At 33.8% G+C, this 15,460-nt stretch overlaps 1 protein-coding gene across 2 annotated transcripts in view; it reads left to right on the top strand.

Annotated features, from left to right (window-relative positions):
• Window positions 1-15,460, top strand: part of LOC129237639 (fizzy-related protein homolog) — a 73,981-nt gene that overhangs the window by 7,222 nt on the left and 51,299 nt on the right. For both annotated transcript variants that reach the window (XM_054872512.1, XM_054872511.1), the window contains exon 2: window positions 8,511-8,943. In XM_054872512.1, coding sequence (XP_054728487.1) covers window positions 8,822-8,943 — 122 coding nt within the window. In that variant the 5' untranslated portion in view covers window positions 8,511-8,821. The remainder of the gene's footprint in view (window positions 1-8,510; window positions 8,944-15,460) is intronic.

Raw genomic sequence — 15,460 nt, 5'->3', positions numbered from 1 at the left:
AGTATTATATTTTATGTTACAGCTGCATTCTTTTACTCTTCTATGAAAATAACATAAAATTAAGAATGTTTAATATACTTGCGGGGTCAAGTCATTACAAGTTGTCCTTCTCAAAAGGCATATCACCTAGTAGATTGTGCCTGCTGCGTAGCCGTAAAGCTTCTAGCAGAATCTTGCTTGGACAGTCTACTTTAGATATCAAATATAAAACATGTGTCCAATACCGCTGAGGTTTTCATGCAAATATATTTCATGAGTGCGTTAATATTTGTCCATGGGAAATTTTCGATGGAATACTAAAACTATTGTATTTAAGATAAAATCGTTTGCTTATCAAAATAGAAAACCGCACAAAGTTTGTATTCGTATACCTTCAAAGTGGGAACTGAAAACCACATGACTATCCACAAAATATGACAATGGAGATGGCATACGAACATGTACAAACAAGCAAGTACATGCCTGCTTTATTGTTTGAGTAGAATTAGTTGCAGGGTTACACTATGCATTGTTTTAGGTCCCCAGGCGAGCATAACTGGATATATTACATAGAGATTTTGTTTTTGCAATATTTATAACGTTTTTCGAGCTAAAATTTTTATGTTAATTATTAATTAATATTTAACCAAATGAAGATAAATAAAACTTTCGAACTTTATGCAAAATTTATAAAAATTCAAGAAATTCATCTATATTTTAAACTTTTTAATTTTTGATTTTTTTTTTACATATGTAGTAATTTGGCTCATGTAATTTTAGTAAAGTAAGTACAGGTTCTACGTGACTAAAAAATAGCTTTGATTTTTAATAATTGCTTTTTTTTCTGTCGGCTTATGCGGTGAAATTAATGAAAACTGCCATTAATTTAATTAAATTTGTTTTTGCAAGTTTCCAAAATAAATTAATTTTTTCATATTTAGACAAAAAATAACACAAGAATTTCTATTCGAAAAACATTGTAAGCAGTGGACCTTCAATTGGAGGTGCAATTTCGCTTACCAGTGTATTTTACTGCTGTAGTTTGAGCTGTTGCTTTAATAGAAACGTATAATTTATAGTATTAAAATCCACATAAATACAATTTAAAAAGTTATACTCGTAATATGATGCATATAACTAGTTCAGCGGCCTTTTATAAATAGATGGTGGCACAAAATTAATCATCCACTTTTTTTAACAACTTTTTTACTAAACTATTAAGAACAGAAAAAAATGAAATGATTTTGACTGATGAAAAACTTTATTTATTATTATCATAAAACATTTGGTACTTATGTAGTTATTAAAACTTTGTTGATACTACCCCTGTTGTATTTGAATGTGGTGAGAAGGGCCCGGTTTCGAACTCCACTGTGGGCATGAAACACCAAATAATTGGAAATCTAATAGCAGTCGACTTTCGGCAGGCAATGGCAACCCCCCCCCGAATATACAGTTGTGTTCAAAATAATAGAAGTGATCTCAACGTAAAATAAAAAGTTATATTTATTTAAAAAAAAAAACTAATTAATTTTAATCAGTAATTTTTTTACCACAAATTGTTAATTTCATACAATCTCTGACATTTAAAAAAAAAAAATCATTTGTTTAGAAAAAATCAATAATCCACTGTTGAAAATAATAGGAGTGTAACACAAGACCAAATAAATAAAATAACAAAACAATATTTAACTAATTATTATTGTTATTTGCATTAGTTTTCCTAATATTTAGTTGAATAACCACGATTTTTTATTATTGCTGCGCATCAGCTTGAGATCGCAACACCTTTTCAGTGGGATTTGCTTCCATGCCGCATGGATATCTGCCATGGAGATCTGTGAAGTGTGATGATCTACGAACGGCAGCTCTCTTTTTTTTATCTCTCTATAGGTCATGTCGTGGCCTGCTCAGTTGTTTGACCTACCTCAACTCCCTTGACCCGAAACCACTCCTTGGCAAATGTACTTGTGTGTTTTGGGTTGTTATCTGGTTGGCACAATAAGTTTTTATTTCAAAGTTTGGCAGCATTACATTTTATTAAATTCCCATATATGTACACCTGCTGATCTATTGCTTCTTTTACCAAGTGGATTGGTCTAACGCTGCTGTAAGAAAAACTTCCTCATATCATCACTTTCGCACCGCCATGTTTGACTGCCTTGACCGTGTATAGGGGATTATATTCAGCATTTCGCGGACGATGGAGATACTGCCTAGACCCAGTTTCTCCAAATAGAACCACCTTAATTTCAGCCGTCCACAAAATATTTCTCCATTTTTTCTTTAGCCAATTTCCGACTGCTTTTTTGTCAACAAAGGAACTTTCCGTGGACTACGCGCATATAATTTGTGCTCCAACATCACTTACATTTAGATCTAAACATTTTTTTATTTTTGTAGATTACGCTGTAGGTTCTTTTTTATAGACTTAAAGTATATGTTTATGGTCTTCTCTGATTGTTTTGTGTTTGCGACCACGTTTTTCGGGTGTATCTTTACACGATAGTGCGCTCTCTATCATTTGGTCAGAACAACCGAGTATTTCCTTTATTTATCTATATGTTTTAACTTTTTTTGAACATTTTTAATGATTTGACGCTCTTCTTCCTTACAGTGTTTTCCTCGACCCACTATTAGAAATTAAAAACAAAGTGAAATGCTTAAATTTTACTCATTTTTATCTAATTTGTTTTTTATACTTACTTTTCGGTTTTCTACACAAAATATTAAATAATAAATTTTTTATCATAGTTTGTAACTCACACTCCTATTTTTTTGAACAGCACAAAAGCAAGTTTCCCAGAAGTGAATGTGTAAAAATACTTTCATAGCAACTACCTCACGATAATGCTTCGTATATTAATTGGGAAATCCGCTAGAGGAGTGTACATTGTACATGTACTTACATGCTAAAAGATGGTGATTGAATATAGTTGGCATGGGCACTCCTATTATTTTGAACAGCGCTGAATGTCTGCCATAAAAAAGGTTATCAAAAAGATCGTTTGGAGTTCTGAGGCTGCATTAAACTGTAGGTCCTTCTTCTTTTTGTGGAACAGCAGCCAGGTTCGCAGCACAAAATTGACGATAAACTCGATCAATCACCCAACACAGGATGTGGGTGCCAATTTTATATATGTATATACATACATACATACAGTAGATTCTGTTTTTATGCGGTAGATACGTTCCGTAAGAAACAGCATAAAAAAAGCTACTAGTTCTATAGTAAAACTATAGATACGTTTCAAATGCTAAAACCGCATAAATCTGAAATAATGTAATAAAATCGCATAAAAAAGGGCACTAGTCCCATATTATAACTATAGATACGTTCCATAGACCGCATGAATCTGAAATAATTAAATAAAATCGCATTAACAAAATATTGTATTTTTGAAAATTATATCTTTATTAAAGAAACGTCAGCATCGAAAAATAAATTTAATTCAGAAATAGAATCAGACAATACCCACATGTTGCGCATTCGTTTAGGATTTGGCGTAAAATCACTTCCGTCACTTGAGGAAATGTACACGTCTGATCTGGATGGTGATGCAGGCGGTTCCATACTTGTAGGGTTAGCATTTCTGATGTAATCTGTGATGAGTTTTTGCTTAGCTTAGGTTTAGAATCTTGTTTATATGTACAATTCCCGATAGGTCGACATGCATTTTTTAATTAAAAAAAAAACCGCACTATTTCAAAACCGCATAAAAAAAAGCCGCATAAAAACAGAACCTACTGTATATAGTATAATAGACATACTAATATACTTCTGTACAGACATATAAAAAATTTATAAAATTAAAAAAATAATATTATTTGAGTTTACAAGTAGTAAATTTTTAAGTATTACAAATCCTTACAATGATCCTACATTTGTATGCCTCTAGAAGGCAAGCACACATTTGATCTGACTAAGGAGTCATAACACGACTTCTACTCCCATAAACTGGCGGGTATCGGGTGAAGGATCAATGCCAGATCACATACACATTTTATTCGACATTGATAATTTTCCCGACTCTGGGTTTACCAAAGCCCATATGAAGGAAGTTATTAAGGACTAAGAAGACATGGAATTCATAAGACACTTGACACTCATATGACACTACATAGGATAGAGACCGGCTAAACAGCTTAACCTTGTTTCTTGAAGATTATGAAGTAGGCGCCTAAACCTGGAAGAGCGCTGCCACGACAGTTGGTCCTACGTAACCGGAACGACCCGGATTTATATTCGGCCAAGGACTGTCACTTCAGCAGCATTCCCCGAATGTATGTATGGGGAATGTTTATGCAGCTACAACAACAGCAACCGGGATAGAGAGTACTTACGAACTCCAGTAAACGGGGCATTGCAGTCTTCATTATCATTTCAGTAAACTAGGTTTAGAAACAAACGTCTGCCGACTCGAAATCCATTTATCATATGGAACACAAATTCTGCGGAGGTACTCAGATTCTTTAGAAGCCTCCAATTATAGGCTCGCGTTTAAGTACAATATACCGCAATAGAGGTCATAGTGCATTATGGCCAGATAAGAATAATCCTTGGAAAAATTAATTTTTTAATTTCGTTTTTTTTCTAGCAAAATCAAATTTTCACATTTTGGCGAATTTTAGATCGATGTATATTATATTAAAAATTAAAATAAAATTGTTGCAAGTGGCTGCAAAGTACCAGTTAGACAGTTTGTTAGACAATTTTTTACATAGTAAACAATTTTCGAACATTTTTTGTATGTAGCAAAATGCGTGCCACTGGCAGCATAAAAAATTGTCAAAAATCAACCGTATTTTGTAGCCACTTCTCATTTGCACTCTATTATAAAGGGTGATCAATTTAGAGGCATCAAATTTTAAATTGCAATAAAACAACAAAAATTCAAATTGATTGGGCAATCTTTATTATTTTTTTGTAGAGCTATTCATGACATTTATTTTTTAAAGATAATCCCTTTCAAATCTTGGCCGCAACTGCCCCGTAATTTGGCCATCCGTAAGCTCCAATTTTGAATGACTCGCTGGAGGATTTCGGTTGGTATTTCGTAAATAACTTTAGTAATGTTGGCTCCCAATGCTTCAATCGAAGTTGGTTTATCCACAAAGCATTTAAATTTCACGTATCCCTACAAATAAAAGTTCATAGTCTTGGTGGCCAATCCGAGAGATAAATTGCTCACCGATACGACGACCCAGTAAATGGAACATAATGTTGTGGAGATCACGGGCTTCAATTTCCGGCATCAAAAAGTCGTTTATCATGCCGCGGTGGTGTTCGCCATTCACTCTTACATTGGTACGAACCACGAGTCCATAGGTCGGATGGCTGTAATGGCTGCTCTCGAATGGCTTTGGGTTGCTCTTCAGTCCAAATACGGCAATTTTGCCTATTGACGTAGCCATTAAGCTAAAAATGGGCTCCATCGCTGAACACCGTAAGTTGGCCTGAGCATGCGATGAACACTTCACAGTGCATCGTTTTTCGTAATACAATGTAAACGTACGATTTGAGTCGTAAGTGTTTCAATTATGAAATGTCATTGAATATTCAAAAGAATTATGTATTTAGTTTGACAGTAGTCACGCGTGATCTGTCAAAAAAAAACCCTATTTGAAAAAGTACCGCCAATATGATCACTCTTTATTAAAATCAAAAGGAAATGCAGTTTTATAGCAATCTAAAAAATTTTATAAAAATTCTTATTGAAAGAAAGGTTTGAAATTTTGGTGAAAATTTAAAAAAATTTCATAATGTTTACACAAAGTTTAAAAAAAAATTTAAGATTAAAGATTAAAATGAATAGACACTAAATACACAAAAGTAAAATAGCCAAAATCGGTCAAATTGTCGTATACATCTAAAACATGGTTCAGTTTCATGATAATGTTTTGTGAATTTATGTGGAGAAACGTAAGTCCAATGCGATTAAGCATACATAAATAAAGCAATGCGATTAAGCCTACATACATAAATAAAGCAAATGACCTTAGGGCTTCCACCAATACAAGCAAATGCGTGCCGAAAATGCACTTAATATTTGACTTAGAATTGTTTGGTTACTTAGCAACTTGGCATTGTTATCGGCTGCATTGGAGACGTACATACATGCATACATACTTATATGGTATGCGTATAGGTGCAGGGTGATATGCAATGTAAATGTTATTCGTTTGACGTCACCATCACTGATAGTAACCTATATTTGATGGAGGAGTTTTTTTTAACAACATAAACGTTCGTTTTGTTTGCTTTATGATTTTGTATATACACACACAGTTCTATGTATGTATGTAGACTCGTTTAATTTCAATCGACTGCAATGTAGGTATATATGTATGTATATATGTATTTACATATGCATAAACAAGTGCTACCTATGCTAGCCATAACGAACAGTAGACAATAAATGGAATGATAGTGAAACGCCCCCATTTTTAAAAACATATACATATACACATACATGCATACATACATACATCCGAATAGATGCTTTTGCATGCATAGTACACATTGTGAGTTATTTATTATTTTTAGTTTGCTGCAGTTCGGCTAGTTTTTCACTTCAGTAGTCAAAACAAAGTCCACTTTAGCGGTGAAGTTTCTACAATTTTAAAATACGTAACTTATTTAACTATTAAAATATTTTATAAAAAAAAATACATGTCTTCGGTAATTTATTTTTTTTTAACTAAATCAGAAACAGTGCATGTACGTAAGTGTTCCAGCTCAAAATTAGTGGCAAGTATAACTATATTTTGTTTGTGAAGTTACTTATTGAGTACAGCAATTAATAAGTTTTCAAAAATTATCAACTTATATATTTATAAAATTAAAAAAATAAATAATAAATGTAGTTGCAAATCTGTAATATTTTTACCAAATTTAATTGGTATTGCAATTACAACGAGAATTATAAATGGACAGGAAACTTCGGATATCAATCCGATTATGTGTCTGGTAGTTTTTAACCCTCAAGCGTTGTTAATTTTTAGCCACGAATGAGTCGTTATTGTGTAAATTTGTTGTTATTGTTAAGCTTTACTTTATCAATTGACTTATATGGTAAGCAACTAGCTGCTAATTTAGCATGAAGCTCAGGGAACTAAAAAAATAAAATAAAAGATTGGCGCGTACTCTTTTGTTCGATGTTTGGTCGAGCTCCTTCTCCTATTTGTGGCGTGCGTCTTGATGTTGTTCGACAAATGGAGGGACCTACAGTTTTAAGCCGACTCCGAACGGCAGATATTTTTTATAAGTAGCTTTTTCATGGCAGAAATACCGTCAGTTGCCATTGCCTTCCGAGGAGCGACCGCTATTAGAAAAATGTTTTTCTTAATTTTGGTGTTTCACCGAGACTCGAACCTACGTCCTCTGAATTCCGAATGGTAGTCACGCACCAACCCATTCGGCTACGGTGGCCGGCTCAGGAAACTCGCCCTTCTAAGAACATTCGATAAAGGGTCATTCGACTAAATTAGAAAAGATTTCCACTCTTCCAGCTACTAGAGATTTCTGTAGCAGTGTAGAGCTCCATTTTAATAAACTCTTTATTACAATATTCACTTCTAAAGCGTACTGGGGCAGTGGTACGGTAGATGATGAAAATATAGTCAGTATATTTACTGACGGATCTAAGCTTGATGAACTGGTAGGCGAGTTCAATCTGTAAAATTCACTCTGAAAGGCTGGGCATCAGTGCAAGACTAATAAAAGAAAACAACCTATTCTATCGCACGCCACTGTACCTCTCAAGCTAACAAACTGCTTTTGCATATTTCGATACAAATCAGCTACATTTTTATTATTCAAAGAGTTTAAACACAAAAAAAAAATATTAAGCTAGAATTCTTGACTACAGCAAAAGTAGATGAGATCTCTACCAGACTTTAAATAAAAGACATTCTAAAATCAACTCTACCTACACACATACAAAGAAAAAAAGCAGCTTATTTCTTGATTTATGCTTTACTTTTACTTTGTTTGAACATTTGAAATAAATAAAAAAAAGAAATGAGTTTAAGCTTTTTACACCATTAAAAATTCAACTCATGATTCTAGCAATTCCCATTACAAATTAAAGTGTTGTGATTAGTGTGACCATGAGTGATCTTGAATGATTGTCAAAGTAGAGTTTTTGGGTACGTGGTTCGCTCTCGATGTTCAAGCAACATAGGCCGTCGCATGCCAACATACACCACAACTGCTAGATTTCGATATTTTCTTTCTTGCACGTAAGGTGTCGCTTACTCGTATCGGCGCATATAAACGTGGTGAACGTGCCGTCATCGTACCACCGATGTTGTGTAGTTTAGTTACCAAACCACACAAAGGCCGCGCAGCTGAACAAGTATATTTTAGCTGGCTTATTATGTTTGTGACTTTGATAAATTGAGTTACCTGTTGTTAATTCTAATAACCATTTTTGTATAATTTACTCACACATCTGGAATAGGCTGTAAATTATTGATACAAATTCCGATAATATCTACATGAATTGTTGTCGTTTTTTTCGTTGCAGATTGGTCTCATGAATAACAAGTCATCTTCACATATACCCGCAAACTAAATATATTTTATGTGTGATCTGATTGGAAAAAAATATATATATTTATAGATATATACCAACTTGAATATTATTGAGATTACTGTGGATTATTATTACTTTCCATTTACATACATACATATGTATACAAGTATATGCGCGCACATGGATATGCAAATTTAAAACCAAATCATACATACAAAAAATTATACACACATTCATATATTTTATAAAACATTCCTTGGACAACTACGCAATAAGAGTCTAAGTTAAAGAAACATTGGAAAATGTTCAGCCCTGATTATGAGAAACGTATTCTGAAACATTGTAGTCCAGTCGCACGGAATCTCTTCAACGCATTTGAGGCGGCTTCAACATCCACATCACTGGATCGATTTATACCATGCAGGTGAGTGATTGACATGAGAAACGTTATATTACATTATATAAATAATTGCAGGTGTATTACTAAATAGATTTTAATTTGTAACTTAAGAAGGTCTTTTATCTTATGCAGTGACTTCCAAAATTGATACGTAACGTAATTCTAGGAGAACTCCCCTTATTTTCACTCTTTTAACAGCAATTCTGCGCAATTTTTATTGTCTATGGTTCGCCGTGTAAATTGAAATTTGAATTGGTCGAGCCAAGGAGCACCAAGAGATTTGATGGCTCCTAAAACACAGAGGCTAAAAAGCCCATTGTATTTAGACCTCTGGAAAGAGTGTTGATAGTCAAGGAGGAAAGGAGAAAAGTATCAGAGAAAGAGATAGGAAAGAACAGGGACAGAGACAGAGGTAGTTAGTCCAGTGAGAATTTTCCAGATTCTTTGGCAAATCTGTAAATATCCTCCAGTTTTAGAGAACGAATATAACTCATTCTCACGACATCGGAACCCAAAACTTGTAGTCTTGCTCTAGCAAAGGCAGGATACTCACAGTGAAAGTGCTCAGTGCTACGGTGAAAAATTTCAATAAACTCGTTCTGTTGAGGCTAGAAAAGGACTGGCAGACCAGACTGGGGGTTTTTGAAAAGTAAAGTCTATGTGAATAGGGCAATAACGATTCCAGGGCGGAAACACCATATTCGGATCGAGATTACTGAACTTAATGAGATAATGTGTGAGCGAGTCCTTGAAAATTTTAATTCTCGTTTGTCAGCCTGTAGACGTGCTCATAGTGGGCATTTAAGGGGTAACACCACTGTAGAAATTTCAAAAAATTGATTTTTTTTATAAGCTTAAAAAATTCTTTGAACCTTTTAAAATACAGAACAAAAAGTTTTATACGTTACCGAAGTCTATTTCATAAATATTTTAAGCTTTTAACCAAGCGTTAGTGACTGCTACCTAACGACTTCTCCAAATTTCCAAACTTTAAACGCGTTTTTCTCAAAACACGTTTTCTGAAATTGGCACGCAGCATAACTCAAACAATTTTAAATATTTTTAATCAGGTTTTTCACTACGTCTGTATAATAACCTTCTTAAGAGAAGAGCGTAGGGGATTTTCGATAGATTAATTTAAACGATTGTTGTAATTATTTAAGTGCCGTTTTTTTAGTCCAAAATAGAGTTTTTTCCTTCAAATGCTTGCTAATTCCACAAAAATAAATATTTTTTAAATCCCCTACGTGTTTCTCTAGCTATTCTTATCTAGATTAAGAAAAAACAAATTTCCTTGTTCCAGATTAAAATTTGCACCCTCTGTGCTGCGTGCCGCGGAGCTCCTTCAAGAGAAACCACATTATAAAAATGTCTCCAATGCCGCCTTTTGTAAAATTTTTCGATCAAACTTTGTAGTTTTGTATTTTAGTATATAAGTAATAACTTTCCAAATCAGAGTGATTGTTTCCCCTTTCCTTCTATACAAAAAAATTCTTTAAAAATCGTGTTTATTTTACGCGTGTAGAGTGGTGTTACCCCTTAAATGATGCCATTTTTCACATACCATTGTTAAGAGCCGCATTTTGAATAAAAATAGTGAAACCTGAAAGAATCTAAATTTTAACTTGTTTTAATTTAAAATAACATCTAGGCACGTCTTTTGAAAGACCCTTTACTTAGTAGAAAAATTTTAAAAATAATTAAAATGAAAATTTCTGGAAGAGCTTGTGACACATTTTCACTGCATTTTATGAGAAATTAAAATTTTTTTTAAACTATTATTACAAGCAGTTGTAAAGCCGCAACTTTTGGAACTAAACCAAACTAATGCGTCTTTCGAGAAATCCTTTCAGGGAATACTTCGACGTTCGATAAAAGCAAACAAAAAATAATAATTTTTTAAAGCCTCGAAGGTATAAGATCCCCTTGCGACTTTTGTTTTTTAGCAAGTACCAACAACTAGGTATACCACGCTTGTGTTTTACGTGTATCTTATCTTAACAATTATATTATCTGGTCACTCCATGTATATGTTTGAATTAGCAAAAATTGACTAAATCGATTAGATTTTATTCAAGTATTTTCTATTAAATATGCATTGCCCGATTCGATTTATATTCGCTCAATTTCTATAGATTTCTGTAAATACAAGGTGGCTCAAAATTAATGTTTCAATTTCATTTTTGAATAATTTTTTTACTGAATGAAAAAAAAAAAATGATTTTGAGTAATGGAAATCTTTATTTGGACTTTTACCGACCTCCATTGCTTATCGATTTTTATACTGTAGCTGTCTAGTTTACAAGTGTCAAATATGGGTGAAGTACGACGCCATTTGCAAAAATTAGAAAAATTCCGATGGGGTGATTAATTTTGCGCCCCACCCTTGTACAAGGGTAAAGATAATAAACATTATCAATCTAAATTTAAGTGTTGGGAAGACAATAACTGGTATAAAATTAACGAAATATATATATTTTTTAAGTTTTAAAATTTAAATTAAAATGGCAGCTAACGTTTAAATTTGCGTGCGACAAAAATCCACCTTTTTTGTTATCCAAAATAAATATGCTATGCACGTGAAACTATAGATTTTGTGAACAATAGTAATGATGTTTACTCCGTTTTTCATTTTTTGATTAATTTAATTTTATAATTTCAAAGGACTAAATTTGCAAAAAATTGTTTTAAATAGCTGTAATCACTCTATGATATTAATATGAATAAGAAACGAAAGGAGATATGTATATCCAGCTGTTACAATTTTCAACCATTTTTTACATTTTTGTAAAGAAAAACAAAGTTGAAAAGTAAATACTTTTTTTTAAACATTTGTAAATACCATTTTTTTTAATATTCAGTTTTTAGAAGGAAAAAAATGTTTATGGTGTCAAAATTCTTTCAACATAGTCGTACATATGCTTTAAAAGCATGGGTAGAATTTTGCAACTTCGTATGGCAACCGAACTGAAAATATCGCAGCCGTAAGACAAATGGGTTTTGCGAAATAGAATACATCGCAAAGTTTTGTATGTACTCATGTATGGTGAAAGGCAAAAAGGGTGACTGCGGAAAAGATATTTCGACGGCGTTATGGGCGATCTAAGAAACATAGTAGCGACCAACTACTGTAGTATGCCTATGGACCGAAATACATGGGGAAAAACTGTGGAGGAAGCTAAGGCTCACAGCGAGCTGTAGTGCTATGCATGATGATGAACATGCCGTTAGTGTCTAGGTTCGAATTGTGGACACAAAAAAAACCAAAATGATAGATAGTTAAATTTTTTTTCGAACAGTGGTCGTCTCTCTGGGAGGCAATGGCAAACCTCGGAGTGGATTTCTGCAAGGAAAAGTTGTTCTTGCTTGCGACTAATTTTGCGCAAAGATTTTGACCTGTGCCCACACAAGATCAAATTAACTAAAGTTAATCATTTAAAGCACCGAAATTTCTACGGCTCTAAAAAAGTTACGTTGCTTCCCTATTGAAAAGTATTTCGTGGCGCAAATTTTCTGTTTGTACCAGGGATATGACAAAGTCGATTTCCGATAAAATCTCATGAAAAGCAAAGTATAATTGGTAATAGATTCAGTGGTCGTAAAATTATTCTCCCATTTGTGGTAAATTCATATCCGCCTTTCAGTCTGTATCCAATTACAAATCTAGTGGCTTGTAACTTTATTAACTAGCACAACTACGTCAAGTTCAACGATCTCAAAACTCGAAGACTCGAAGAGCAAACACATTAAAGTGCTGAGTAATTTAATTTCCCCGTTTACTATTCTCATTTTCTACTTTTCTGTGCTACATACCAGAACATACATACAAACATACATAAATTTTGTGTGGAATAGTCCATGAAATATGTTCATATGTATATACAATAGGGAGGGTAAATTTCTTTCCGACATCGTTCCTAGCAGATTAGGATACTACATGAGATTCTAAGAAAAAAAGTCCACTAAAGTATAGGTTTTGAGTCAATTTCCGAGCCCCCCACATTTAAAAAGAAATATTAATATTGAAAAAAATATTATGAATGGTACGAATAATTTACTTCTGATATCTATTTTTTTGCGCTACAAAGCAAATTTTATTTAATTTTTTAAAATTGTAATGGGAAAAGTGACTGGATGTAATTTTTTATATGTAAATACATAAATTAAATAAAAATTGCAAAAACAAAAAAAAATTAAATTTTATATTTCAAAATTTATTTTTAACATATTTTTTTAGAATAATTAATTTTTTTGTTTGCTGTAACCAACTAATATACAATTATTTTGCTCTCAGAGCCTTTTTACTTTCAACAGGAAATGTATTTTTTTCTATTTTTTGTCTTCATTGCCAAAACTCCGTCTCACTTTTCGTTCTAATTAAACATATCTTATTTTGCATATAATTTGTGCGTCTCTAAATTGGCTATGCTCTGCTGTACTTTTTTTTCTTAGATTTACATGTAGGATTCGAATCTGCTAAAAACGATTTCGAGAAAAAGCGTTCCCCACATAAATCGACCCATCCTAATATACATACATACATTGTACATTTACTTTGGTCGTCTTAACATGGCTTACCGGTTCGTTGCGCACTTCCACATTTTCCACTTTTTCACGTTAACAATTTGTTGTTGGTGAAGCAATTTTAACTGTTTTCATCATTAACTACAGTCCAGACTACGCTTTGGCTGGCGGGTTTCAAGTAATTTTAGCTGTTAACCGCTTTTGCAGATATACCAAACGATTACAACTCCACACATCCACAGGTACTATCCATGCTTTTGTTGGTATATACAGTCATAACCAGGAAATTCTATGCTTTAACGATCTACCCGGAAGTTTTCGTTTTGCTTAATATGGCCACAGAGCAGAAAAAATCATGAATACGATTTTTCTTTACACGAAAAACGATTAGTTTTATTAGACCATAAGAATTATTTGCATGCATATACTCGTATGTATAACTAGAGAGGTATTGTCGTGAAAGCATTTCAATTCTGAAGCTGAATATATATCTACAGGGTGAACGATATGAAGTGTTACCTATTCAAAACACCATAACTTTTTCGTGTGAAATTAGTTTTTGTTGATTTCAAAGATAAAATTGTTCAAAAATGATTACAATTTTAACATATATTCACTTTAGCTCGATATGACCACCTTTTGTCTTGACTATAGCCTTCAATCGGTAAAAAAATGAGTTGCATGCTGCACGAATGTGATCTTGAGGTATTTTGGCCCATTCTCGTATAATCTCGTTTTTCAGCGCATCCATACTGGCATATTTTTTAGTCCTCACCTTGCTCTCCAAAACGGACCAGATAGAATAGTCCATCAGATTTGCGTCTGGCGAATTCGAAAACCATTGTGTGGACGAAATGAAGTGCGGAACATGATTTTTTAACCATTCTTGGTTCACACGAGCTTTATGAGACGGTGCCGAGTCCTGTTGGAACGTCCATGGTCTACGACCGAAATGTTTGCGGGTCCACGGCTCTAAAGCAGCTTCTAAAACATTTTCCCGATAATAAGTCGCATTCACTTTGACACCAGGCTCGATAAAAACGATTGGAGAGTGTCCATCAGCGGTCACTGCGGCCCAAATCATTACTTGCGATGGGAAATTGCTTCGAGTGGCCATACGTAGGCTCAAATTCTCGTATGAGCGTTCGGTCAAGTAAACACGATCGTTTTGAGTGTTTATGAACTGCTCAATTGGGAATTTTTTTTCATCAGAAAAGACAATGTTAGGAAATTCGCCACGTTCGTGCAAGCGCAACAACTCCTTTGCTCTTTCCCACCGAACTTTTTTTTTTTGCTGTGGTGAAAGATTGTGTGCTTTTTGGAACTTGTATGCCTTGACCTTGAGCTCATTTTTCAATATGCGTCGAATGCTATCTTGCGATATTTTCAGTTCCTTGGCCATTTTTCTTCCACTTCGACGTGGATTTCGTTCAAGTCGAGCCTTCACTTTCCGAACCATTTCTGGCGTTGTTGCGGTATTTTTTTGGTCCACCTCCATAGCGTTTTGCAATGCTACCAGTATCATTGTAACGTTTTATAGTGCGATGCACAAACATTTTATTCACTTTGAGGTGACTGAGCTCACGAACAATGGCTGGTTGTGATTTTCCTGCCAAATATAACTCAATCACACTATTACGTTTGAATTCCATCACAGAAAAAAAATTTAACAACACTGAGACGCAAATGCTTTTGATGGCTTATAAACAATATATTGAACTGTCATTAGAGCAATTTTGACCTTGATGTCCTGATCTGTTTTACAGATACAATCAGTGTGAAGTTGGTAACACTTCATATCGTTCACCCTGTACATAGATATACAGGGTGTGGACCACTAATCACATTCTGGGTGTGCAAGTATTTGAATCGAGTATAATCGAGTCGAAAGATGCGAGTACTTCCGCTAGTGCGGAGACGTTAGTTCACACGATTTTGAAAACCAGTGAACAGCTCCATTTTTAGGTATTCTTTTCACCGAATAGCTCAATAAATCAGTGATGTTGGCATGTTCTTA

The sequence above is a fragment of the Anastrepha obliqua genome, chromosome 2, assembly GCF_027943255.1.
Source record: "Anastrepha obliqua isolate idAnaObli1 chromosome 2, idAnaObli1_1.0, whole genome shotgun sequence".
Classification (NCBI taxonomy): domain Eukaryota; kingdom Metazoa; phylum Arthropoda; class Insecta; order Diptera; family Tephritidae; genus Anastrepha; species Anastrepha obliqua.
The sequence above is the reverse complement of the archived record's forward strand: the minus strand, read 5'-3'. Positions and strand labels throughout refer to the sequence as shown.